The 25,760-nt window shown below is 43.5% G+C and overlaps 2 protein-coding genes across 2 annotated transcripts in view; both read left to right on the top strand.

Moving 5' to 3' along the window:
* Window positions 1-416: 416 nt before the first annotated feature.
* The window catches only part of fez1 (fasciculation and elongation protein zeta 1 (zygin I)), a 63,032-nt gene continuing 37,688 nt past the window's right edge, over window positions 417-25,760 (top strand). Inside the window, exons 1-4 of the mRNA XM_074671647.1 lie at window positions 417-677; window positions 9,771-10,137; window positions 16,189-16,276; window positions 23,043-23,129. Coding sequence (XP_074527748.1) covers window positions 9,800-10,137; window positions 16,189-16,276; window positions 23,043-23,129 — 513 coding nt within the window. The 5' untranslated portion in view covers window positions 417-677; window positions 9,771-9,799. The remainder of the gene's footprint in view (window positions 678-9,770; window positions 10,138-16,188; window positions 16,277-23,042; window positions 23,130-25,760) is intronic.
* Window positions 19,499-21,126, top strand: LOC141791698 (uncharacterized). The gene has a single exon (XM_074672334.1). The coding sequence runs from the start codon at window positions 19,609-19,611 to the stop codon at window positions 21,124-21,126; it is 1,518 nt and encodes a 505-aa protein (XP_074528435.1). The 5' UTR covers window positions 19,499-19,608.

Here is a 25,760-nt window from a genome sequence, read left to right as displayed (position 1 = left end):
AGCAGAAAATGGCTCATTTTTCAGAGGTGTAATCTTATTTTGTATCATCACATCAGTATTTTAAACTGTAAGTGTGATATTCATTCATTTCTTCCGTTTGCATTCACAGATGTCAAACCTTTTGTGCCAAAGGATGGAAGCTGGTGAAAGGACTGAATGAAAAAGGTTGACAAATAAAATATGTGCTTCCTAGAATCATCTGCTTCCCCATCCTCCTCCTCCTCCTCCCCTTTTTCCTCATTAATATTGGGAAATGACTGCTCACAGGGGGAGGGGAAGGAGACGGAGGAGGCAGGGACAAAGGGAGAAAGCAAGGATAGTGAGGGGGAGCAGAAAGAAAGAAAGGGAGGGGGAGAGGAAGGAGGGGGGCAGCTATCGTCACCGCGCGCAGACTCCGTGAGCGCCGTGCTGCTGACTATTGATTGGAAAACAAGGGGCTGTGGGAGGACGGATCAGGGAGGCTGTGGGCTAGCGCTGGGTGAGGGAAGGGATACACACCAGAGCTCGGACCACGCTGCCATCTTTACCTTCCTGCTCTTTTTATTCCTTCCCTCCATAACTGGGATGAATGTAGCAGCCTCTGCTCACCACCCGTTTTGTCGTCTGAGGGAGCAGATTCTTCAGGTCTGATCAGATCCTGAACCAGCTGAGCCTCATCCACCTCTAATCTACTGAAGGTAATGTGTTCTCCGTCTCCATCATCATCATCATCACCATCCTGCTCCCTGCTCCTCATCATCCTCCCTGTGCATCATCCTCCTCCATCCTCTGGCTTGTAACCATGGTTTCCTCCATCTCTCCTTCCTCCCTCCCCCACACTGCTCCTTCCCTCTCTGTGATGAGCTGATGACACGGACCTGCTTGATTTCTGAGCAATAACTGAGCTGGAATCCATTTTAAATCATTGTGGGCTCAGATTCTGTCTGTGAGTCTCAGAATGGAAGGAGACATGCTCTGAAAAACAACAGTCACTGGGTGCTGTAGTCGTGTTCGTCCCTCCCACTGAAAATCAAGTGTCTCTATTGCATTAAATGGCCTCTGATGAGCTCTCCTGATTGGTCCTTTTCATACCTGCATGCTGAAGGAGCACCTAAGACCACTAGCACCTGCACAGTGTGAAGGTCACACACACACACACACGCACACACACACACACACACACACACACACACACAAACAGATGACACACATCCTGAATCTCAGTCTGCAGACATTTGGTCCTCCTCATCAGTATGAATTAATCCCCTCAGATCACCTTCGCCTCTTTATGTACGAGAAAAACACTCCAGAGTTTACAACCCAAAGCCACAGCGTGAAGCGACGTGTGGCAGGAAATGAAATGTAGTGATTTCTCACCCTGACAAATTTGAGCTGAGCTGCAGAGTCCCAGAGGCAAGGTTAGAGTCTGCTGCTTGTGTTCCTTTTCAAAGTAGGACAAATGATATTAACCAGATCCTCTGACAGATGCTGCCGTCACTCAGCGTCTCATCAGGAGGGAGGATTAATTTCTCCACGGCATGGATTAGTTTTACACTGGGAAAGTAGAAATTAGCCTAAAAATAAAAGAAAGATAATGTCAGAGAGAGGGAGGATGAGATCCAGTAAAAATAGAGCTAAGGAAGCATCTCTTTGCAGAGTGCTGAGAGGAGGAGGAGGAGGAGGAGGAGGAGGACGCCTGCTGGAGCTTCTCTGGTTTAAATGGACTCCTCCATACTCAGTCAGTCAGTCAGCTCAGGCCACGGTCCAGCAGAGCTCACAGGATGAAATGCAGGCCTCACTCCTGTAATTACACTGCGTCAGGCGACCTGACCGAGGCACAGCTTCCCTGAAGTCTGACTACAGCATTAAATCCCACAGCCCAGGAAACACTGCCTGTCTCACCTCAGCTCATCTGAAACGCTGCATGACATTTGTTTATCTCTGAAGTGGAATGAAAAGGACGTCAGCCTCATCTTCTTCCACTCTGTAGTAATCTCATTATTTTATTCCAAAATGGGAGCGGTCAGTTCAGAAGAAAGGGAAATATAAACATCTAATGTGGGATTTATCCTGTCAGCTGAAACGAGACAGCTCAATGTTCCCGCTCCATGCCACAAACATCCCAGATGGACGGTCAGATCATAGGGGTCACACCAGGACCGTGTGATCAGACCTGGGTGGAGGCAGAGCAGGGTTTGGTTCTGGTGACCTTATGGCGTGTTGGAGCCCATGGATGCACACACGGATGCAGCAGTCTGCATACATGTGTTGAAAGCTGTCTTTTACAATTTAAATCTCATTTTCACCACAACTTAATCAAATATTTCTCCAAATATCTTGTTTCAAACTTCAATGAGATAAAACAAATGTTGCCTGTCATATACATCACCAGGTTCTTTTTCTTTAAATGTAAGGGTTTAATCAATTTTAATCATGGCTACATATAAGAGAAACCAGATTTATCTGAAATGTATTTTTATATTTTTCATTTTATAAATTTAAAGAGGGGGTATAATGGGAGGATACAAAGTAATAATGCGGAATGTTCTGACTAGGGGTGTGCAGACTTTTAACCTCTACATGTTTATATGTTGTGGAAGTCTCTGAATCTAACTTTAAACTCATCCAAACAAAAAATCTTAATGAGACTTGCTGAATAATGATGTCATCATATAAGGATCTCCTACCTGGTTCAGGACATGTTGGTTGGGTAGGCCTCAAACACCAAAGTACCAATAGCTCCACCCTGAAAGACCTCCAGAGGGCTGGCCAATGGAGACAGCAGCTAAAATAAAGGGAGAGGAGATGGGCTTCAGCGGATCGGAGGTTACAGGGGGGCGTGTGGTGGTGGAGCAGGTCGGTGATGTAGGAAGGAGCCTGGTTATGGAGGGCTTTGTAGGTCAGGAGGAGGATTTTGAAATAGATCCGAAATTTAATGGGGAGCCAATGAAGGTTTTGGTGGACAGGGAAGACATGGTCTCGGGAGCGGGTGTGCGTGAGCAGGTGGGCGGCAGAGTTTTGGATATATTGCAGTTTGTTGAGTTGTTTTGAAGGAAGGCCGTAGAAAATGCTATTGCAGTAATCGAGTCTGGAAGTGATAAATGCATGTTTGACAATCACAGCGGTGGAAAAGGAGAGGGATGGACGTAGACGGGCGATATTTTTCAGATGGCAGAAGGCTGTTTTTGTGAGTTGATTGATTTGATGTTCCAGAGTGAGATGAGAGTCAAAAATGATGCCGAAGTTATGGACATGAGAGGGTAGGGTGAGGGAAGCATTGCCGATTGAGGGGTTGAAATTGTTGGTAGGTAAATGGTAAATGGACCAGTAATTATATAGCGCTTATCTAGTCTCTCAGACCACTCAAAGCGCTTTACACTGCTAGTCTCTCATTCACCCATACACACCACATTCACACACTGATGGTGGATTTCTACTGGATAGCATCAGTTTTTAACTAACACATTCATACCCATTCACACACCACTGACAAACAGTGGGAGCAACTCGGGGTTCAGTGTCTTGCTCAAGGACACTTTGGCATGCGACTGCAGGAGCTGGAGTCGAACCCCCAACCTTCCGATTGAGAGGCGACTACTCTACCACTGAGTCACAGCCGCCCCAGCTGGGTTTGGTGAGGGATTTGGGGGCCAATGATTAAGAGGTCGGATCTATCATAACTGAGATGAAGGTAGTTGGCTTGCATCCAGGATTTTATTTCTGTTAGACAGTTGGTCAAGGTGGAAAGGGTTGGAATTGGTGGAGATGTAAAGTTGGATGTCATCAGCGTAGCAGTGGAAGCGGAGACCATGATGATGGATTATTTTACCAATGGGGAGGATGTAGAGAATGAAAAGGAGGGGACCAAGCAGCAAGCCCTGGGGGACATCAAGGGAGCTGTAATCGATTTGATACCATACTCATCTTGGTATCGATACTATCAATAATTAGATCGATACACCCACCCCAACTCAGAACATGCGGCTTAAAAACCGGACCATGAGCCCAGTCAGACTGACAACAGGCTGAGCATCGCTCCATTGACACACCCAGATAATGTGTTTGCTGTCCCAGTGTGCCTGGACTCAGCAGGTTTCAGTACGCCTCAGCCTGCGCTCCAACACACCAACCAAACACCATGTAATGCAATGTAATTATCACACATAGTGTGTAAGAAACATAAAGAGCTACGTCTGCATCCATCTCGATAGTCATCAGAATGTGGCTTCCTCTTTGGGGTGAACCAAAAGTACATGCAGCTTCAGCAATCAAAGAAGGACACAGCGCCACCTATTGAAGCTGAGTGAAACCTTCCCATTCAAATGTCTGATTCCCTTTTCTGCATGTAGACCCCCAGCTGTGACTTAACGACCCAGCCATGACCTTAGTAGCTCCGTGTAAATGCACTGACTGATTGACAAAAAGAGTCCTGGCAAGTTTGTCTTTTTTTTATAAAGTACAAATAAACCCATCTTTAATGACAAACTAAAGATATTTTAGAGAGGCTCACTCAGCTGACGCTAATTAATTAACAGACATAATTAACACACTTTACGGTGGAACACTGGTGACACCTGCAGCTGTGAGTCATTAAATGTGTTTCCATCTTCCACCTCACTTCACTTAGGTTTGACTGTGAGATCTGAACCAAGCAGTAATTTCTCAGTAAAATCTGACCTGACCACAGATACTGAGAAACATCATTTAGAAAGAATTGATAACATGATTTTTAAATTATGAATAATGAACAGGCACTTAGAAAAGTGGGACTAGTTTAGAATGGCTTGTCAAGTACTCACAGGACCTTTAGAGCTGCATGTTGGCACCATAACGGAAACATAAAAGATTTAACCCCTGAACACAAACATCCGTGACTGTCAGATGAGGTGAGTTAAAAGGTGAAGACTTTATCTGTTTAAGTTCGTAGGAGCAGGACGTTTCAGACTGTCCAGGAGTTTTTAACATGTGTGCAAACAGCTCAAGATCACGATATAAACATCTGTGACGACAGCGTCATGAAGCTTCTCAGCTCTGGGCCCCTTTTCCCCACACACTGTCATAAACGTTTACTGTTCCCCACAAGTTTTCCACATGATGTCTTCTGCTGTCTTCACTTTGTGCTCAACAGATCCTGGCAACATGCCTGTTATTAATATATGGGCTACTTCCCTGAATCTTCTCCAGATGAACGATCACTGCTTTAAAATTGACTTTTAGAAAGCTCCCATTGATTAGAGCTGATGTACAGTATTGTCTGTGTTGAGGCAGGAGGATGAGTCCATCCATCTAAATCTATATTATAATTAAATGACACTATTAACGACACAATTACATGAAGCAATCTGTTTTTTCCACCCACACATAGATCATCAGAATCCATACAAACAGGACGGCAGAGAAAGCAGCCTGTGAAAAATGTTCCTATAATCTTGTGTCTCAGAATGGTGAAGACCTCATCATTTAAATCCCAGTAGACAAAGGTAATTAACTGGGGTCTGCCAGTAAAGCCAACTGGTTTGGGTACCTTTGGGACCTGGTCCCCTTCTGGCACATTTACATCCAGGTCCTCTTTGTCTAGACATCATGGAGTCACTCCACATGAGGTGAGGCGTTAATGGTAAACGCCAAATATGTACATCCTTCCAGGAAATGATCCCGTTGAACAGATGGGGTCCTTTTAATCATAGACAGAGAGGGAGAGGTGTAGGCGGACATCACAGGCTTTGACAAATTTGAAGCCCAGTGTCTGGTGGTTTGATGGGTGCCATCTTGGTTTTCTCAGGGCCTTAACAAAGGTTGGGCTGTCCTTTTCGACAGGAACAGGCTTTGTTTACAAAGTCGTTCCAAAACTAGAACAGTACAAGATAAAGAGTTTCTTTACTTCAATTTCGAAGACTACCAATATCTAGTATTTCCCCCCAAAATTAATAAATAAATAAAGACAATCTGAGATGATTCATGGATACAACATTTCAGCGAAGTACGATAATTCCTGTTAGCTGATGGTGCTAATGGAAGGCTGCCATCTTTGTTTTGGTCAGTCAACCAATCAGCTTCAATGATTGAATCAGCGGTACAAACCCAAAATCTGAAGTGTATGTGGTTTCTGGTGCTTCTGCAGCCAGCCTCAAGTGGACACTTGAGGAACTGCAGTTTTTGGCGTTCTTGCATAAGCTTCATATGACTTAGCTAAAAAAAGAAAAAAAAAAAAGTAATCTGACATGTCACTTCCTGCTGGTCAAGATCAGGAAGCTCATCGTAGTCACTGTCAGGTGCAAAACTGGAGCTAACTACACAGGGCAGCAGAACTTTGAGCGTGTTTTTGTGCTTTCATATCATCAGGGCTGTTGCTTTGTGAATCACACCTTGAGATGGAGCAGATGATTGGGAGAAATGATGCACAGTCTCTGGTGCGTTGAACAAATTACCTTTATTATAAATTTCCATAAATAACATTCAAAGCACAGGGTTGGACAGTCAGTCTAACCCCCCCCCCCCCCCCCCCCCCCCCCCACACACACACACACACACACACACACACACACAAACAACCCCCAGCCAACATCCCCCCATCCCCCATTCCCATTCGGGTTCCCATTCCAGAATAAATTCAACTAACTTCCCACAAAAATTACAATAAAGATAGCAACAAACAAACTCATCCACACTCACACACATACCCACGCACAACGGTCAAAATAAATCCATAAATAAATTGGATATTGAGGGCATACACCTGGCTTAACTTTGCTGCAATCTAGAAGACATGATGTCAAAGGGTTAAAAGTTAAGGGGGTGAAGGGTAACATTTGCACAAAATGTGAATGTTGTCTAAATTCATCCCATATCTTTACTGAGTGAAATACCACTGGGTTTAAATTGTAGTTATGCAGTTTAACTGGCAATGGTGCTGACAGTGGAGCAATAGGAGAGACTGGAAGACTTGATTTGGTTTCCATGAGTGCCCACACGGGGCCTTTTCCCTCGCAGAATGCAGTCATCCAGTATGTTAATTTTACTATATTTACCGATCAGTAGTAGCATTGAAAGTTGGGCAGACCTAACCCGCCTTCAGACTTGGATAATTCAAGGCTTGACTTTTTGATTCGTGAGGGAGATTTGTTCAACAAAAATGTTAAAATAACTTCATTCAGTTTTTTAGAGAAACAGTTTGGAAGATATATTGGAACCATCTGCATTACATAGAGGAACTTAGGTAGAATGTCATTTTTCTACAATTAATCCGGCCTGCTATTGTAAAGGGTAGGCCAGACCACCGGGACAGATCTCCCTTTACATTGTCCAAAAGTATTTAAAATTATTTTTGTATAAAGCTTTAAAAGATGATGATACCCTTATTCCAAGATACAAAAAGCTATCATATTCTACTTTAAATGGAAATTGGTTATATACACCTTGTCTTGCTACTATATTAATAGGAAATAACAGACTTGTGGAATAGTTTAATTTATATCCTGATAGCTTCTCAAATAATTTAAGAAGGTCTAATTTAGGTCTTATTCCCTGAATCTCCTGATGGGAATGAATGAAAATGGCAAGTGGTTCCAAGCAATGTTAAAAAGAAAAGGGAACAGACAACATCCTTGGCGGGTCCCACGATATGACCAGAAATACTTGGAAATTATATTGTTTGTTCGCACAACAGCTTTCGGATTTGAATATGAAATTTTAATCCACCTCAAGAATGTCTGTCCAAAACCAAAACTTTCAAGAGCACAAAAAAGGTATTTCTAGTCAATCCTATTGTAAGCCTTCTCTGCGTCTAGTGATAGTACAATCTCAGCTTCAACATCAGAGTTTGGGGAATAAATAATAGTCGCCTCATGTTAAAAAATTATTGCCTTCCAGAAATAAATCCTGACAGATCATGATGGATAATTGAGGAGATCACTTTCTGTAATCGAGCTGAGAGAATTTTAGTCAGTATCTTATAATCACAGCAGAGAAGGCTTATTGGTCTATATGAACTGCATTCTAAAGGATTTTTGTCTTTTTTTAATATAACCGTATGGCATATATATATGCCTCTGAAAAAGAATTGGGCAGGTGTCTCACAGAGAGAGCTTTGTCAAAAACTTGTTCAAAATAGGAACAAGCTTTGAAGAGAACACTTTATAGAATTCTGTGGGTAGCCCATCTGGGCCTGGGGCCTTTCCTCCTTGCATGGATTGAATTGCATTTATAATTTCAGTTTCAGAGATAGGACTATACGAAAAGCTTTTTTCCTTTCTTAATTTAAGGATATCTAACGACTTGAAGAATTGTTTTATCTGTGGAACATCTGCCCCATCTTCTGACGGGTACAAATCATTATAACAGTTTTTAAAATGATCATTGATTAACTGTGATTCACATGCTGTGATACCTGGACCGGTTTGTAATTCAATGATAACATAGCTAGCAGATTGGCGTTTTAGTTGATATGCTTGTAATTTTCCTGCTTTTTCTCCATGTTCATATAGTGTTTGTTTGGATTGCAGTAGTAGCCTTTGAGATTCTTGAATAGAGAGGTTATTATGTTTAGTGATGTACCATTAGTATTATTAATTTCCCAAAAAATATCAATTTGTTTATTTACAAAAGACACAAAGTCTGACTCTAGAAGCAGCGCTTTATCTTAAGCCAGCTTTTGCACCTGGAAACCTGATTGGACATTGCTAGCTCAATCTCTACAGGACCGTGGTCGGATATAGCTACAGTATGATAATGGGTTTTACAAATATTAGACAACAGTCTGTCATCAATTATAACATAATCTATTCTAGAATAGGTATGATGCACTTGGGAAAAATATGAGTATTGCTTACAATTTGGGGTTGTTTTCCACCATGGATCTGATATTTTATACATATTTAAGAATGATTTGAGTACTTTAACAGATTTTGAAAGGCATGAGTTGGACTTTGGTCTAGATCGGTCCAAATCTTCATGGAGAACACAGTTAAAATCACCACCTAATACCAGCATATTCGAGTTGAGATCAGGAAGTTTTGCAATAAATTTTGAGAAGAACAAAGGGTTGTCCCAATTGGGACCGTATATTTTGGCAAGAATCACCCTTTTACTGTACAGTTTACCGGTGACAATTTTGTACCGCCCATTTATATCTGACTCTACATGGATAGTTTCAAAAGAAATACCTTTTTGATCAAAATAGCTGTCCCCCTGCTTTTATAATTAAACCTGGACTGGAAAATCTGGCCGATCCAATTGACTTTCAGCTTAGTCTGACCTCTTAGATCCAAATGGGTCTCTTGCAGATATATGATATCTGGTCTTAATGATTTTAAATAATTACATTATTTAGCCCTTTAACATTCCATGTGATATAGGAAACCTTACTTAAATTATTATAGGCTTGTGAATCAATAATTTAATCTTAGACTCTGGTGCATTATAGAAGCAACCTCCAGTCTTAAAACATGAGCCAATTGCAAAGTGCTAAATTCTGCTGTTTTTTGAGTCCATCTTGAGGCTGGAGCTGGCCCAATCAGAGGCCTAGCTCAGCTCACATGACTGGCGATCGTCCTATAGCTGTTAGTGTGGAGACTCCAGGCCTGCCCCACTTCCAAACTGGCCTTGCCAGCCAACCTGCTTCAGAAATAAGTTTCAGAAACAGACAGGTGATGTTGGGTAAAATGTGTCCATTTGTTATAGTCCATGGGTGCATGTAATGGTCTCAATCTGAGTTGTCACCTTTCCTTATTAAAACTGCAAAGCTGTTTTCCAGTGAACTCACCCATCTCCCCACCCCTCCTGTGTCTATGCAGCAGTCAGAGACCATTAGACAGGGGACACCATGGAAGCCCCCCTTGTGTGTCTGGATGAGGAGTTCGAGGACCTCCGGCCCTGCCGCATGGATGACTTTGACCATCCTTCCCTGAACCACTCCTCTCACTCCAACACCACCAACAACACCACCACCGTTCCCCTGGCCTCCATCACCAGGGAGGACTTCTCTGAGCTGGAAAACTTCTCAGAGATGATGAGCTTCAAGTCCATGGAGGACCTGGTCAACGAGTTTGATGAGAAGCTCAACGTCTGCTTTCACAACTACAACACCAAGACGGAGGGCCTGGCACCCATACGCAACCAGACACACAGCCAGGAGGACGAGGAGAGGTTGCAGGACGAAGAGTGAGTATCTCTTCGTGTGATTCACCTCAAACTTCAACAGCACAGGGCCAGTTTGGAGGTCTGACTGGTTTACTGAGGCTTTAACACTCATGTTTTTGTGTTTGTTGGGCTATTCATTCACATGTTTGAGCCTTAAAGTGTCTTTGTTCTGAGCGACAAACCCCAGCATCCAGCTCCTATCGGTTCAGGGCTAAATGACCTAAAACTCAGCACATGCTGGTTAATGTTGAGATCCTCAGGTCAGTAAGTTCCACAAATCAAACTCACCTCTGTTTTGATTCTCAATTATCAAATATTAAACCTGTGAGGTTGTGGTTGGTAAAGTTTAGGATTAAACCTAAAGACTTGGATACCAGCTAACCTTAAAGAAACAAACTTTAGAGCTCCTTTAGTTGTGTCTGTCTGACAAACTTCATTTTAGCCGCTCTCTCTTTAAGGCTCTCCCACCACACATGCCCTTCTCTCTAAGGAGCCGTTGACACAACTAAGTTTTTCAGATGGAACTCAAAATTACTGTTTCATTTCATCCTCTCGCTTACAAAGAAAAAACATTTAGCCGAAAACAGAAACTTTTGTAACCAGCCTCCAGAGTGGAGGCCACTTTGTGCATAAAACTAACTCTCATTGTGGTGGCTTAAATTGCCATGCAGGAAGCAGACAACAGCAACAGGAACAATGTGAGACGAGTGTGCTGTGTTGGTGCTGCCAAACCATCTGACTGCCTTTCCTCAAAATGTGCATCTGTTGCTCCACTTCTACACTTCTCCTATCTCCTAGCAATCAGCTGGACTTCCTCTGGTCTGTGGAGGGGTGCATCTCTATGGTTATGTCACCAACTCCAGGGCATTCATACCACAGCACTTCCAATCCCTCAGCATCATCGCTAAAACTAGGGCTGCAAGTAACGATTATTTTAGAAATTGATTACTCATTCATTCATTCATTCATTTTCTAAACCGCTTACCCTGCTCAGGGTCTCGGGTGGCTGGAGCCTATCCCAGCTGTCATTGGGTGAGAGGCAGAGTACACTCTGGACTGGTCGCCAGCCAATCACAGGGCTGACACAGAGACAGACAACCATTCACCCACACACTCACACCTACAGACAATTTAGAGTGATCAATTAACCTGATGAGCATGTTTTTGGACTGTTTGAGGAAGCTGGAGAACCTGGAGAAAACCCACTCATGCACAGGGACAACATGCAAACTCCACAGAGAAAGGCCCATCAGCCAAGCTGGGAATCAAACCCGTGACCTTGCTATGAGGCAATGCGCCACCGTGCAGCCCTAATTGATTACTCTGACGATTATATTTACAGTTGATTGATGAATCGTGGAAAAAAAGAACATGAATGATGTGAATGTATCGTCACTTAAAGAATCAACAGTTTGGGCAAATTAACAGAAAATGTATTATGTCATCAGATGAAGAACTTACTGGGCCAAAAAGGCTAATAAATAAAAATGTGTCCTCAGTCTTTCCACCTGCAGGTCAAACAGTTCACCCCCTCTGCCCTACCACTATCTGTAGCAGCTAACGCTAATGCTAACGTTGGTTTAATGGACTCCTCGTGGTTTTCAAACATTGATGATTTAATAAAACGACTAAACACGTCCTAAAAGACAAACCAGGCATTTCACCACATATTAAAGGAGTGTATGTGGGGTTTTATGGATCCTCTCCTCGCTGTTGAGCTCCCAGCTTGTCATCGATGAGCCCAACATGTTTGAGTTTTAAGTGCTGGATCATTGCAGTCGTGCTGCCATACTAGAGGTCATTTTTGACACGCTGTGTGCTTTACTCAGTGAATTCTCCCAAACTCTGGTGTTTTATGGATGAACAGCTTCTCCAGCTCTGCCGTTATTCACGTGTTTCCCTCACCTGCTGGCTTCTCCCCTGCCACGCTGACCTGTTTACATGTGACATATACAGCCCCACAGCCCAGGCAATCTACACTCCAGTCCAGTAGGTGGCGGTAACACACCTTCAGCTAACTGCCAACCGCTAAATAATCAGACAAAAAGAAGAAGACAAATAAACTGAAGACAAACTGATACAGTAATGACACAGCACAGTGCAGCAATTATGGAACATATGCTGTTGAAGCTTTTACTTATTGATTTTTATCGATTTGTCGTTGCAATACTAGCTAAAACGCAGATTTTTTTCACTGCGTTTCCAGCGTTCTCTGGGGAAACATTGTTGTGTCAACAGGGGGCCTGATGGGGGTGGAGCCAAGGGCAGACTCTCGTGGAGATCATTGCAGAGTAGTGTGTTTACATGGTTAGTTTGAACTGTCAGCATTGTGAGTTTGTGTCCCTGCTCACAGTATAGCAGAATACCCCTCTTTAACCTACATTGCCTTGCCCCAGGTTCATAACAGCTGCATCTTGAGCTTTTAAGTAATAATTATTTTTTTTGCCAAGCTGTATTAACATGACCCTGAACTAAAGAAGACAGTGGATGCAGAGACGGTAATGTATCAGTTCAACAGGAGGTGGAGGAACAAAAAGAGACAGTCATTTTATTTTTACATCAAAAGTAGCCTGTAGTAAAGGTTTCAATAGTTATTATAATAGATCTTCACTGGGTTGGCAAGAACCTGGACACAAGTGAACACGGAAGAGGCAGGTTCATGACACAGCAGCTTAAAAATGCACAGTAGCCCGTCAGTAGGTACTTTGTCAGTGTCATTCCTCATGCAGGGAGCAAATATTGTAACACCTTAAGAAGACAACAGTTCAGGGTTTGTTCACATGTTACAGAATTTGTATTTGATTTATTTTTTAGATACAGAAATTTCATTTTGGTTGCACTAAGGTGTTGTGATGCACCTAACACAAGACAGAGCATACTGCATTGATCAAAATGACTACAAGTATAGTGAGTGTGTAAAATACCACAGATTAAACCCAGCCCATACGAATGGAACACTGTAAGTCATTCTGCTGCAGCTACGCTGAGCACCAAGACTCTGCAGACCATTAAACTGTATAACCACACATAATGTCCAGCACTTCCTGAACAAGGAGCCCCCCAGCATCATCACCCCACAGCCCTCAGCCCCACAGCCCTCAGCCAGCAGTCTGCACACTGAATTATTCAACGTGCAGCATCGTACGCCTCACTGTGCTCTGGTCTGTATCCTCCTCCTCCTCCTCCTCCTCCTCCTCCTCCTCCTCCTCCTCACAGCTTCTGAGGCAAAAACACACACTCCTCCAGCTAAAAATAGTCTGTAGGTGTGAACAGAGAGGGTTGGAGGGGGATTTTTTCAGTCTGTTTCAGTGAAATAAAGAATCAACCACATTAATCTGCATGTTATGACTACAATGGTGGCTAAAAGTCTGACACGTTGAGGCAGAAACACAGTGGAGATATTGTGCTTTCAGATATACAAACTGTTCCCCACCTCCTCCTGAGTCCTGCCACAGAGACAGGCTCTCATTGTTCCTCCTCTCCCCATGCCAGCTCCTCCACCAACCACGCGAGCTGCAATTCCAAATCACGTTTTTCTCTCGGCGAGGGTTTTATTCACCTTAACTTCACCTACTTACAGCTCAGTGGTGGTGTTTGTGTAGATTTAACGGTGATTTAAGCTGACAGAAGTCTGTGACATTCTCTGAATCCACAACACTAATCGTTGTGTTGAGCAGAGATTCGTCTGTTTCCGTCTTTCCGTCTTGTTTCTGCTGTCGCCCGTTTTAAACTCAGATATCAGTCTGCTGATGGGGAGGCAGGATATGACATGTTTCTTTTCTGCGGCTGCAGGCCAGCAAACACAGCAGGACAGCTCACAGACAAGCTGTCCAGATAAGCAAACATGGAGTCTGTGCAGTGCAAGCAGACTGTGCAGCGAGGGGGGGACTCATCAGACTGTTTGTAAGGAGGACATGTCATTTCTTACACAACTGCACAGAGACTTAACCAAAGAGGAATCATGAATTGATGATGAATAATGAAAATGATTTTCCAGTATAGGTTAATAATTGTTATAACGGGACTGCACACTGGTAATCTCTGGAAATGTATGCACTGATATTCTCTAAATCCTGGAATTAGTCCACTGATTATTGCTAAACTAAACCACCAAAGAGCAGATGCTGGCATAATCTTTGATAAAATACACAGTCTGCATCAGAAATCACCAGCTGTGGTTCAACGGGCGAGCTCCACCCTGAAGCTTGGTGGTTCAATCCCCAGAATCCTTCAGTCCACATGCTATAGTGTGCATGAATGAAAGAAGAGACAGGTACAATGTTACACAGTGTTGGCCACACTCTGTTAGTTACCTAGCAGCTCACAGCCTTCTCTGGAACAAAGTTTGTCCTTTGTAACAAAGAGCCACATCCCAGCCACAAAGAAGAGAAATTGCTACATGTCTTCATCGTTGCTCTTTGCTTACTGTGTCGACTTTTTCTTCATTGAATTTATTATGGGGGTGCACTGTGTCGCACTGCTATGGCATCATGCTAGTACGTAGCTGATGCGTCTGTTGACATCCAGCTTACATTTCATCTACCAAGAAGGGGATAGTTGGCTGTGGAAATACAAACAGGATCAGGCTTTACTGATCCAACCCCCACCAGACTGTACTGAGTCACTCTGGACCACTTGGTGGAAACGGGGCTCAGCACCAGAGTAAAAACACAGAGATTGTTTTCAGCTGCCATCACGGGGTCACCAGTGAGACGGGATACAGCCTTCACCTGCTCTTCAGTGGTCAGTATCATGAATTAAGAGATACGTGATCAGGTCTCCTTCTGTAAAATGTTACCAGACTGTCGTAACAATTGCCCAGGACATAAAATCTCTACAATGCTGAGTTTAAGGCGTCAAGATGGCAGCACACACAAAGGGCTCACAGAGTTGGTTCTGCCTCTCATCGTCTAAAGACAGGAGCCTGATAACAGCAGATATTCTCCAGTGGGCTGACTCTGTGTACATTTGACACAAAGAAGTAAATGTTCAGATGAGTGTTTTGAAAAGTCCCTTTAAAAGACAGAAACCTGGAGCACAACCAGCCTCGGGCCTGGCAGACATCTGTGGCTGTGAACATGTTTATTTCTGCTGTAGAGATTGGCCTTTTTTGAATGGGTGTGCAGCTGTGGTCTCTGCAGCCAGCTTCAAGTGGACACTCAGTGAACTCCAGTTTTTAACACTTCTCCATGGGGTTCATATATTAAGGCCGTAGGTTGTTGCTTGGTTAGGACACAGTAGGAGAATTTGTCTCTAGATATATTGACTCTGTTTGGGATTACGTGAACTAAAGTGCTGAAAATCTGTTGTATGCAAACACCTACAGAAAAATAAACAGTTGAAAAAGCAAATTGATTTCAAACTCCTCATACATTTCATTAAAGAGACAGAAAGTATTTTTTTTTTGTAGCTTGGCTTTCATCACAAGGCTGACCATTCTGATCCTCTGACCCTGTTTATCTGCTGCCGCAGCCCCCGGCTGCCGGTGAGGTAAGCTGCTGGCTGAATGTGTCCTCTGTGTGCCGGGCATGGGCTGTGCCACTGCGAGCCGGGCAGCCGGCTGGGGACAACCTTCTGAGCGCAGGAGGAAAGAGCACAAAGGAGGCTGTTGCTCTGGGTTTGATGTCAGTCCTGCTCAGACAGACGCTGCTGAGGGGTCGGTCAAACACAGACGGCACAATGATGTGAGCTGCTTTATCTAGATCTCTGGGAGGATACGTCTACTCTGTAGTAAGCTGTTTTTTTTTTCCTGTTCAGCATTGGTCGTCTGCAGCCGCCCCCTCCTCTGTGTATCGACTTTCGGTGTCTTTTTGTAATATTGACTGAGTGGTGGGCAGCTGAGGACAGGAGTGAGTGGACCTCACACTAACCAGGGGATAAGACATCACGTCCATCTGCAGCCTAATGCTGTTATATAACTGTCTAACTACACCGTGTGTGGATACAGCAGATTAAAAATAGCGTGCAGCCTGAGCAGAGAGGGACAGAAACAGGTTTGATGTTTGACTTTCTTGTGTGAAAGCTGCTTTTTCTTACAGAGGTGCATGCTTGTGTGTGTTCATTGTTTTGCAGTGTGTGGGATGCTCTGACCGACAACTACATCCCCACCTGGGACAACCCCGACCAAGAGGTACTCAACGGCAACCCGTCTGAGCAGGAGGTACGGTGTCTTCACAGCTTTCAAAGACCTCAATAGTTGTAGCTTTCAGTTGGATTCTGGAGAAAGATGTGAAAACCTCTGCTGCCTGTTTCAAAAGGAGACAGATGGTTTTAGGTCTCCATTTCTTTCCTTATTCTTTCTGATTCCCATCGGAGATTTGCTTGTATAAGCAGGAAAATACGACGTTCAACAACAGTAATAAAAAAACTACTCGCAGAAAAGATTGAGAAAGGACCAATGTCTACAACACTATCCATTATCAGACTTAAAGAGATTTAATATTCAGTTTGTCACTCATACAGTGATCTGAAAACAGCAGATAGAGTGACTCCAAAGCCACAGTGACAGTTATGCATTTATTTAGTTAGAATAATTCTATAAAAACACATTTTCTAACAATAAGTCCTCTTTAGGAAGGTTTGCTTTTGTTTCTCCTCATCATATTTTTAGTTTGACCTTTTGGGTTTGCTGTGTCAAAGATACAATCGTGTTGGACAGGAACATTGATAAATAGATTGTTTTATAGATTGAAATGATTTATGATCACCCTTTTCATAAATAGTCTCAGTAAGCTTTCTATGGTGATGGATTTTACTCTGCTTATTGTGGTGGTGATCCTCATGCAGCCCTGTGTCTTCTCTGAGCTCTGTGGATGATTCACCTCAGAAAAAAACAAAAAAGCAACATCACAACTTAAACTCTGCTACTGCCATCACCACTGCTCAGGGTTTTTTTGTTGGTAAAGACCGTTACCCAACATTGACAACCAATATGATGCTGACAGAGCCAACAGCAGTTTATACTTCAGGCACATAAATAACTCATACATCTATGAACAAAAGCTAGTATTTTAGCCAAGCTGTTTGCCAAAACATTGTTAATGAAAGCTATCAGTTTAGCCACAGCATTTCCCAATATACTACTAACCAAAATGAAAATAATTGCAGGATTTTTAACCAGAGCAATGCTAATAGATGCTTATAGTATTGTTACATTGTTTATCAATATGATGCTAATGGAATTTATACTTGCAGTATTTACTATTAATGCTAATGGACGCTGATATTACAGCTTTATTGCTTTAAATATAATGCTAACAAATGCTAAAATTTTTAGCATTACTTAAAAATGAGATGCTAACAGCAGGTGATAGTTTTGGCACATAAGTAACCAACATTATGTGAATAAAAGCTAACTTTTTGCCAATTTGTTTGCCAGTATGATGCTAATGACAGCTAACAGTTTAGCCACTTCTTTTCCCAATGTAGCGCTGACCTGAATATAATTGCAGCATTGTTCACTAAAACAGTGCAAACACAACCTTACAGAATAGAATAGAATAGAAAATACTTTATTTATCCCTGAGGGAAATTCAGGAGTCACAGCAGCAATCAAGAAAACAAAAGTAAAAAAGTGGAAAGAAAGCGCAAAAAGGTCCATAAGAAGTTAGATGACGACATCCCGTCCACCACTCTCCAGCCCAGCCAGTCTCCACCTCCACAGGGTCCAGGACTGAGCCTCCCCAGCAGTCTGTTCAGTCTCTGTCTCCTGGATCCTGTCTGCTCACAGCAGGTGAAGCTCCTCCAAAGTGGCGCCAGCGTCCTATGTCAGCTCCGTCAGCCACGTCCGTGAACAGCAAGATGCCGCTGGGCTAGCATGGCTAGCTCATCCATCCCACCGGAGATAGATCCCACGTTCCCAACAACGATGGATGGAAGGACAGGTCCACGTCGTCACCTCCCAGCTCACATCCGAGAACCAGCACGTCGTCCTCACCTCCTCCTCCTCACCTTGAGGGAAATCATAAAGCCCAACACTAGTTAGCATTGACATGCTACAGGCTGCTAACAGCTGATTTCACATGTAAACAATGCAGCCATGGTTACATGTAGGCTCTCCAGACAAACACAGGAGAAAAGTAGTAAAAATATCACTGAAGCCACTAAAAGTTTGGTGTCCGTGACCAACAATGAATCATACAAAGTGATGATCCACTCCAAATACAAAGATGACGAAAAAGAGACAAAAAAAAATGACATGAAACAGACAAAGAAGAGAGAGCTGCTGCAACAGGCAGCTACTTGGGCAGCGCCTAGCAAGAGTCAAGTACAGTGCTGTTCCAGCAGGAGCAAACAGTTTTACCAGACTTCATGGTCTGCAGTGTCAACAAGTTGGAGCTAAACTGTCAGAGCTCTTTACTATGTGCTTTGATTTTACACAATGTGCGATTGCTTTGATTCTGGCTTTACTCACCTCAGTGAGAGTCACCAAGGGTTGTCTTTCACCAAGGCTTTTCGACCAATCAGAATCAAGTATCTTACACCACTGAAATATCAGTAAGAAAGCATTAAGTCAAAGAATAATTATGAACAACAGGACGTGTGTCAGATCAGCTAGCATTTCTGACGTGTTCCTGTTTTTTTCTTTATGAAGAGGAATAATCCAGCTGTTACTGAGACTAAAAATTATTTTATAATCCCTCTTTGGTCTGAACTACTGGCACAAAACTCAGTATGTACGCTGAGGCGTTCATTAACCACATTTCTAGTTGACAGGGTTGAGCTGTTCCAACAAAGTGTGAACCATAAATGAAAAAAGGATTCAGCAGTCCACAGTAACGTTTATTTTCTGATTTCATGCTCAATGAGCTCAGTTTTAGCAGCACTACTGAGCAGTTTGACCCAGAAAACAAGCTCAAAACCCCAGGAAATGACTCACACACTCTCCACATCAGAGTCTAATTGTGTGATGGAGATGTGGGTTATGTGGAGTAGTTATCTTCCTACTGCATACAAACAGTTCAGTTCTGATCTATAATGAAAACAGAAGCACTCTCAAGCACTATTTTACAGTGAAGGGCCAGACTGAGTGTCTGACTGCTCCACTCTCTCAGAAACTCTGTCTCAAGCTGACACTTGAAGATGTGCTCGGCCAGCCTTGACTGTTGAGCTGTTCAGCAGAGCCCCTGTCTTCCTCTCTCCTGTAATTGGCTGTCACATTCGACCGGACAGCAGCCACTTAGCAGTCTGAGCCATGCCAGGACTGGTCAAGGCCAGAGCAGACACTGAAGGGTTGTTGGCCTTCAGAGTCCAAATATATTAACAAACGACAGCTCCCATTAAGAGTTTTTTTTTTTTTTTTTTTTTAATTTGTAGAATGATTGTTGTTGTGTTAATTTAAAAAACAACACACAGGATATGCCCCATTGTGATGTCATAGAGACCTGTGGAACTTCTAATCACCAGACCTGGAGCAGAATCTTCAGTTCAGCACTAGAGCCAGACACAGAGACACACATTGGTGAATCTCAGCCAGAAAAAAACAATTCAACGATGGAAACAAGCGTTCAAGGAAGGAAGAGGACTGCCAAAAAGGGCAGAAACAAGACCCAGAGAAACGTGGTCTCCTACCCCACCACTCAGGCACCTCTCACTGAGGCAAGACCTGTCGAGGTGGTAGAGGAGGAGTTAGACGACTACTTCTTTAACAGGAACGTCTCAAAGAAGAGAAGGAACAAAGTCCAGACAGAGGTCAACCTGGCATCGTCCTTTCCTCTGCTGGTCAGAGATTATACTGAGGAGGAACTGGCAGCTGAGGGGTGCCGCAAAGTCACAGCGTACTCTGCAGAGCCTCCAACACCACGGCCTGCAGAGGCATCAGACCCACTGCCCGAGGGACAACCTGGACCCCAGCCTGGACCAAAACCTGCTCAGTCACCAGAACCACAGCCAGCAGAACCTGAGGAAAAGCCTGTTCCTGCCTTTAAAATATCATACAGTGCAGTGGTTTCTGGGAAACAGCAGGTCAGCCAAAAGAAAGCTCTGACCAAACATCAGGACACCAAGCCTCAGGAGACCAAACCATCTCTGATCCAGATCTCAGAGCTGGATTTTCACAGCCTTGTCAGCCAGAAGGAACTGGTCTCAAGACTGGAGGAGGAAAAGGCCACTTTGCTTGGTGAGGTTGAGAAGTTAAAGGAACAGCTCCAAACTCAGGAAGCCAAAGCTGCCTCCAAAACAACACTTCTCCTTGCTGAGCTCACAGACAAGCAGGCCACAGCAAGAGAGGCCATCAGCCAGACGGAGGAGCTCAGACAAGACCTGGAAACTGAGAGGAGGAGGCACAAGGAGACAGAAGAGAGCCTGGTCCAGCAAAGGCAGGAGACCACCAGGCTTCAAGCCTATGTGCACCACATTGTTGGGGACTTTCAGCACCAGGGCCACATGTGGGGACAGGAGAAGTATCTCCTTTATGGAGAAATCCATAAATTACACACTGCTCTGCAGCAGGCACAGTCAGCAGAGTCCAGGTCTCATCTCTCCAAAGAGGTGCAGACCGAGACCTGCACCACAGAGCCTGCCCAGAACCAGGCCCCAGAGAATCCAGAAAACAGCAGCCCCCAGCTGGAGAAAGAAAATCCAAACCTCCTGTCAGAGCTGGAAGAAATCACCAAACTGAAGGCTGCCCTGAACCAGGCCCAGAAAGACCTGAAGGACCACCAACAGCAGCTGGAGGAGGAAAGATCCCACCGCCTGTCAGACCAAGAGCAGACCTCCAACCTGAAGGCTGCCCTGAACCAGGCCCAGAAAGACCTGAAGGACCACCAACAGCAGCTGGAGGAGGAAAGATCCCACCGCCTGTCAGACCAAGAGCAGACCTCCAAACTGAAGGCTGCCCTGAACCAGGCCCAAGAGGACCTGAAGACTCAGAGGCAGCAGTGGGAGGGGGAAAGATCTGGTCTCCTGGTTCAGCACGAGGAGACGACCTGCACCATGGAGGCTGCTCTGAGACAAGCCCAGCAAGACACCCACAACGTGAAGAGCCAGTGGGAGAAAGAGCGGTTCCTCTAGCTGGAAAAACAGCTCAAAGAGAGGGACATGTTTCAGACTGCTCAGAACCAGATGCAGGAGGACATGGACAGACTCCGAGACCTGTGGGCTCGAGAAAAGGCCCACCTGCAGTCCCTGCTAGAGGAGGAAGCTGTCAGGAGGGACAGCGCCCTGTGCCGGGCCAGAGAGGACCTGGAGCACCACCAAAACCAGTGGGAACAGGAAAGATCTGAACTCCTGGAGAAACAGCGTGAAGACACCCACAGGATGACAGTCCAGCTCAGACAGGCCCAGGATGAGCTGAGGATCCAGAGGAACCAGAGGGAGGTAGAGAGGTCACAGCTCCTCACAGGGCAGACAGAAACCTGCAGGCTGAAGGACTCACTGAAACAAGTCCAAGGAGATCTGGAAAGACAGCAGGCCCAGTGGCAGCAGGAGAAGGCCTCTCTCCTGGACTCAATCAGGGAAAACCAGGAGACTCCTGTGAGGGAGGAGGAGGAGGAGGAGGAGGAGGAGGAGGAGGAGGAGGGAACAACAGCAGCACCCACCATGATGGACACTCTGATGACCCTGGATGAGCAGATCGCAGAGGTAGCTCAGGACACACCAAAGAAGTCCAGGTGGAAACGGTTCCTGGGTCATTTTAAAAGATCAAGACCCCAAAATGAAGACCAGTGAGCTCCTGGCTCCACAGCATCCAGCCCCTCAGACCCCCCCTCTCAGTGGTGAACCTCCAGACTCCCCTCCACCAAAACCCCTCCAAACAAACCAAAAATAAAAAAAAAACAGCAAGGAACAGATAAATAAAAAAATAAAATAATAAATAACTAAATAAGAAGCAATACATAAATAAATACATAAATGAATAAATGTGCAAAAAAGAAATACAATTCTGCATTCAAAGTCTTCTTACATTACAGGGTCAAAAAGTGCTGTTAACCCTTTAACGCCTGACTCATCAATAAATGAGTGAAAAAAAACTTTTTTTGCAACTGATTTTTTTATGTCTTTCAACAAAATACAAACAAAATAATCATTAAGGGGCCACACAGTATTGTTGATCTTTTAATTAATCTAATTATTTTGTATTAAGGTGTGTGTGTTGTGGTTGAGTATGCTTAAAGAAAGAAGGAGGGAGAGCAGGTGAGGAATGGGGAAAGGAAGGAAGGAGAGAAGGATGATTCAAAGGCAAAGGGAGTTGAGTGAGGGAGGGAAAGATAATCTTCATGAAGCTCACAGCTTTATGAACATTACATTTTTCAGAGAAACACTTTTTTCTACCTGTTTTGTTTTGTTGTCCTTTTACTTTTGAGACTTAAGTACTTTTCATTTGCGTTATTTTAAGACTTTTACCAAAGTGATTTTTTTGTGGGTGTCTTTTACTTTTACAGGAACAGATTTCCAGTGAGACATCATTTCTTTTACTCAAGTATGGCTTCAAGTTCTTTATACACCACTGGTTTGATATATGTGTCAAAATCTCCTCTTTACATTAGTACAATAATGATCTAAAGCTGTCTGAGACGGATCAACAGAGCTGCTCACCAAGTCTTCACACAGGTTGATCTCTGCTTCATGCTGTAGATGGAAGATACCAACTGTTTTCTTACTCTTTTCTTTTGAAACAGCTTTGCCTTTGGGGTTTGTCTCCTTTCAAGTGTCAACAAATCCCTCTGCAGTGAGATTAATCATTATCAAATGCAGCACAAGCTAAATCATATCTGTGGTATAAACAGAAAGGTTGTTGGATTTCTAATGGAGGCTAAAAATTGAAAGACTTTAAAGTGAGCACAAAGCCGCCCTGACTTCCTCGACGATGATGAATCGTTCATGAAAAAACGGAGGTGCGGTGAATCGTTTTTCCAGAGCAGACGAGAAATTGACTTTTTTTCAGCAGGTGAGAAAAGTGCTCTAAATCCTGACTCGTTTTTCTGCAGATCCATGAAAAAGAGGAAGAGGAGATGAATGAGAAGAACGACAACGCCAGCTGTCTGAACGAAGAGCCTCTCATCACAGCTGATCAGGTGTGTGTGTGTGTGTGTGTGTGTGTGTGTGTGTTCTTACTTATGTCCAAATTGGGGAATGTCATCAGCTCACACACCAGTTGATTGGGGGCACCATTGCCTTTGGGGGCCAAAACCACGGTCCCCAATTAGATTTCATTGCAGTTGCATTCAGCATGCTCTAATATGGGTTTCTATGTTAAAATCTCCATTGTCCCCAAAAATGATATTTTTCAGAGATTTTGTGTGTGTGTGTGGTCCTCTGCCCCCAATCTGTGTATAACTCTACATTTCCCCTAGTGGATGTGTGTGGAACTGCACGACCCCAAAGGCAGGGTAATTGGAAGGATACACAGTAAATGATAACTCAGCAAAAATAAAGTCTGACTGTGAAGATATCACGTATTTATTCAGTGCTATCCATAGCTAGAAATGTAGCTGGCACTACAGTAGCACATGTACCGGTGTCATCTGCTCAAGTCATGTGTATTTGTCTAGGGTTTGCTTAACTTTAAACAAACCCAACTTGCTTAAAGTTAAGTACAGTTGTGAGTCATGCTTTTTAAATTTGAGAAACTTAATTCTTTTTACAAACTTTCAAGTTGCACTAACTTGAAGATCAAGTTGGCAAGATTAGCTAAGTGAGTGTTTCCTGAAAATTTTTTCATGGGGCCCTCCTTTTATAATTAAAAATATTTTCAAGCCCCATCAACCATGCAAATACATTTATGCATCTTATTGCATACATCTATAAGACCAATACAGAACTGCAACTTCAGTGTGACATCTCAACTAAAAAAGAATAAGAACAAATGTCTGTGTAAACTGTAAATTAACTTGTGCACAACAGATTTTTTTTCTCTGAAATATCAACAGGATCCCTTTTGTGTCTCAGATGTCTTTACTTGTTCTACTTCAGACTGTCAGAATCTAATATTTTGACTTTTGAGACACAGCACATCATGATCTGTCTTCATTAGCCAAAGACTTCATTATATTTCATTGTTTTTGTTTTTACTTTGTTTGGTAGCTTTGCTGAGCCCCCCTTGTGATAACTCTGGGCCCCCCTGAGGGTCCTCCCCAGTTTGAGAACCACTGAGCTAAGTGAAGGTGCGCTCCTATGTAATGCAAACTATTGAAAGCACATAGATACTGTTACTAAGCCTGCGTCTTAAAGCCTTTCTGCAGAAGTTGACTGCTGTCAATGATCGCACCAAATGTACGTGACTGCATTTATGTCTGGAGTAACTGGCAATTGCAGTACAGAACCCAAGGGAAAGTGAACTAGACTGCATTCTGATTGGATGAGAGTACACAGTACGGTGGCTCATGGCAGTCAAACAGTATGATAATTTAGCTAAACCAAGCAATCACAGACTGGCATGCATTAGTGTTCAAATTCAATACAGATACTTAAAAAGATATGATACTTGATATCAGTTTTGATACCACAAGGGAGAAAATGATTACAGATCAAAGGAATAAAGACATATTTTTGATAGTAGGAACAACGCTGAATGCAGTTCTCTGACGTGTATCATTCCTGAATGTGTATCCAGCTGGTTTACCTCGCTTTAGTAAAATAATAGTAATGCATTTAGATATGAATCTGTCCAGGAAATTTTGTCCATGCAAGTAGAGTTATTTTTGTTATGTTTGACAGTGATAGAAGTGCAGTGTGCAAAAGCATTCAGTCCTGTTTCCTCTAAGTGCAGCTGATTGCCTTCAAAAGTTGCCTGATGATTGCTGAATTATCGCATGCTGACCTAATGACTAAATAGAGTCTGGGGTTATCTAATCCCACAACAAATTCCGCTGTTCTGTAATGGCCTCAGGGGTTCGTTAAAAGAAAATTGAGGAGCAAACAGCATCATGAAGTCCAAGGAACACACCAAATAGGTCAGGGATAAAGTTGTGGAGAAGTTTAAAGCAGGGTCAGGCTATAAAAAAGATTTCCCAACCTTTGAACATCTCACAGAGCACTGTTCAATGCATCATCTGGAGATGGAAATTGTATGGCACAACTACAAACCTACCATGACACGGCCGTCTACCTAAACTTACAGGCTGAAAGGAGATGCAGCCAAGAGGCACATGGAGACTCAGGATGAACTGCAGAGATCCACAGTTCAGGTAGGGGAATCTGCCCACAGGACAACTATTAGTAGTGCACTGCACAAATCTGGCCTTTAGGGAGTGGCAAGAAGAAAGCCATTGTTAAAAGAAAACCATAAGAAGTCCTGTATGCAGTTTGCCAGAAGCTTTGTAGGAGACACAGCCAACATGTGGAAGAAGGTGCTCTGGTCAAATGAGACCAAAATCGAACTTTTGTGTCCGATACAAAATGCTATGTGTGGAAAAAAATTAACTCTGCAAACGACTTTGAACGGAACATCCCCACTGTCATGGTGGTGACAGCTTCATGCTCTTGGGGAGCTTCTCTTTAGCAGGGACAGGGGAGATGGTCAGAGTTGATGGGAAGATGGATGGAGCAAAATACAGGGCAATCTTGGAAGATAACCTGTTAGATTCTGCAAAAAACTTGAGACTGGGGCAGAGGTTCACATTCAAGCAGGACACTGACCCTAAACATAAAGCCAGGGCCACGGTAATACAAAACATATTTATGTGTTAGAATGGCCAAATCAAAGT

The sequence above is a fragment of the Halichoeres trimaculatus genome, unplaced genomic scaffold (assembly GCF_033239565.1).
Source record: "Halichoeres trimaculatus isolate MK-OKI-2021-1 unplaced genomic scaffold, fHalTri1.1 fHalTri1_scaffold_6, whole genome shotgun sequence".
In the NCBI taxonomy this organism is placed as follows: domain Eukaryota; kingdom Metazoa; phylum Chordata; class Actinopteri; order Labriformes; family Labridae; genus Halichoeres; species Halichoeres trimaculatus.
This window is presented reverse-complemented; position numbering and strand designations above follow the sequence as displayed.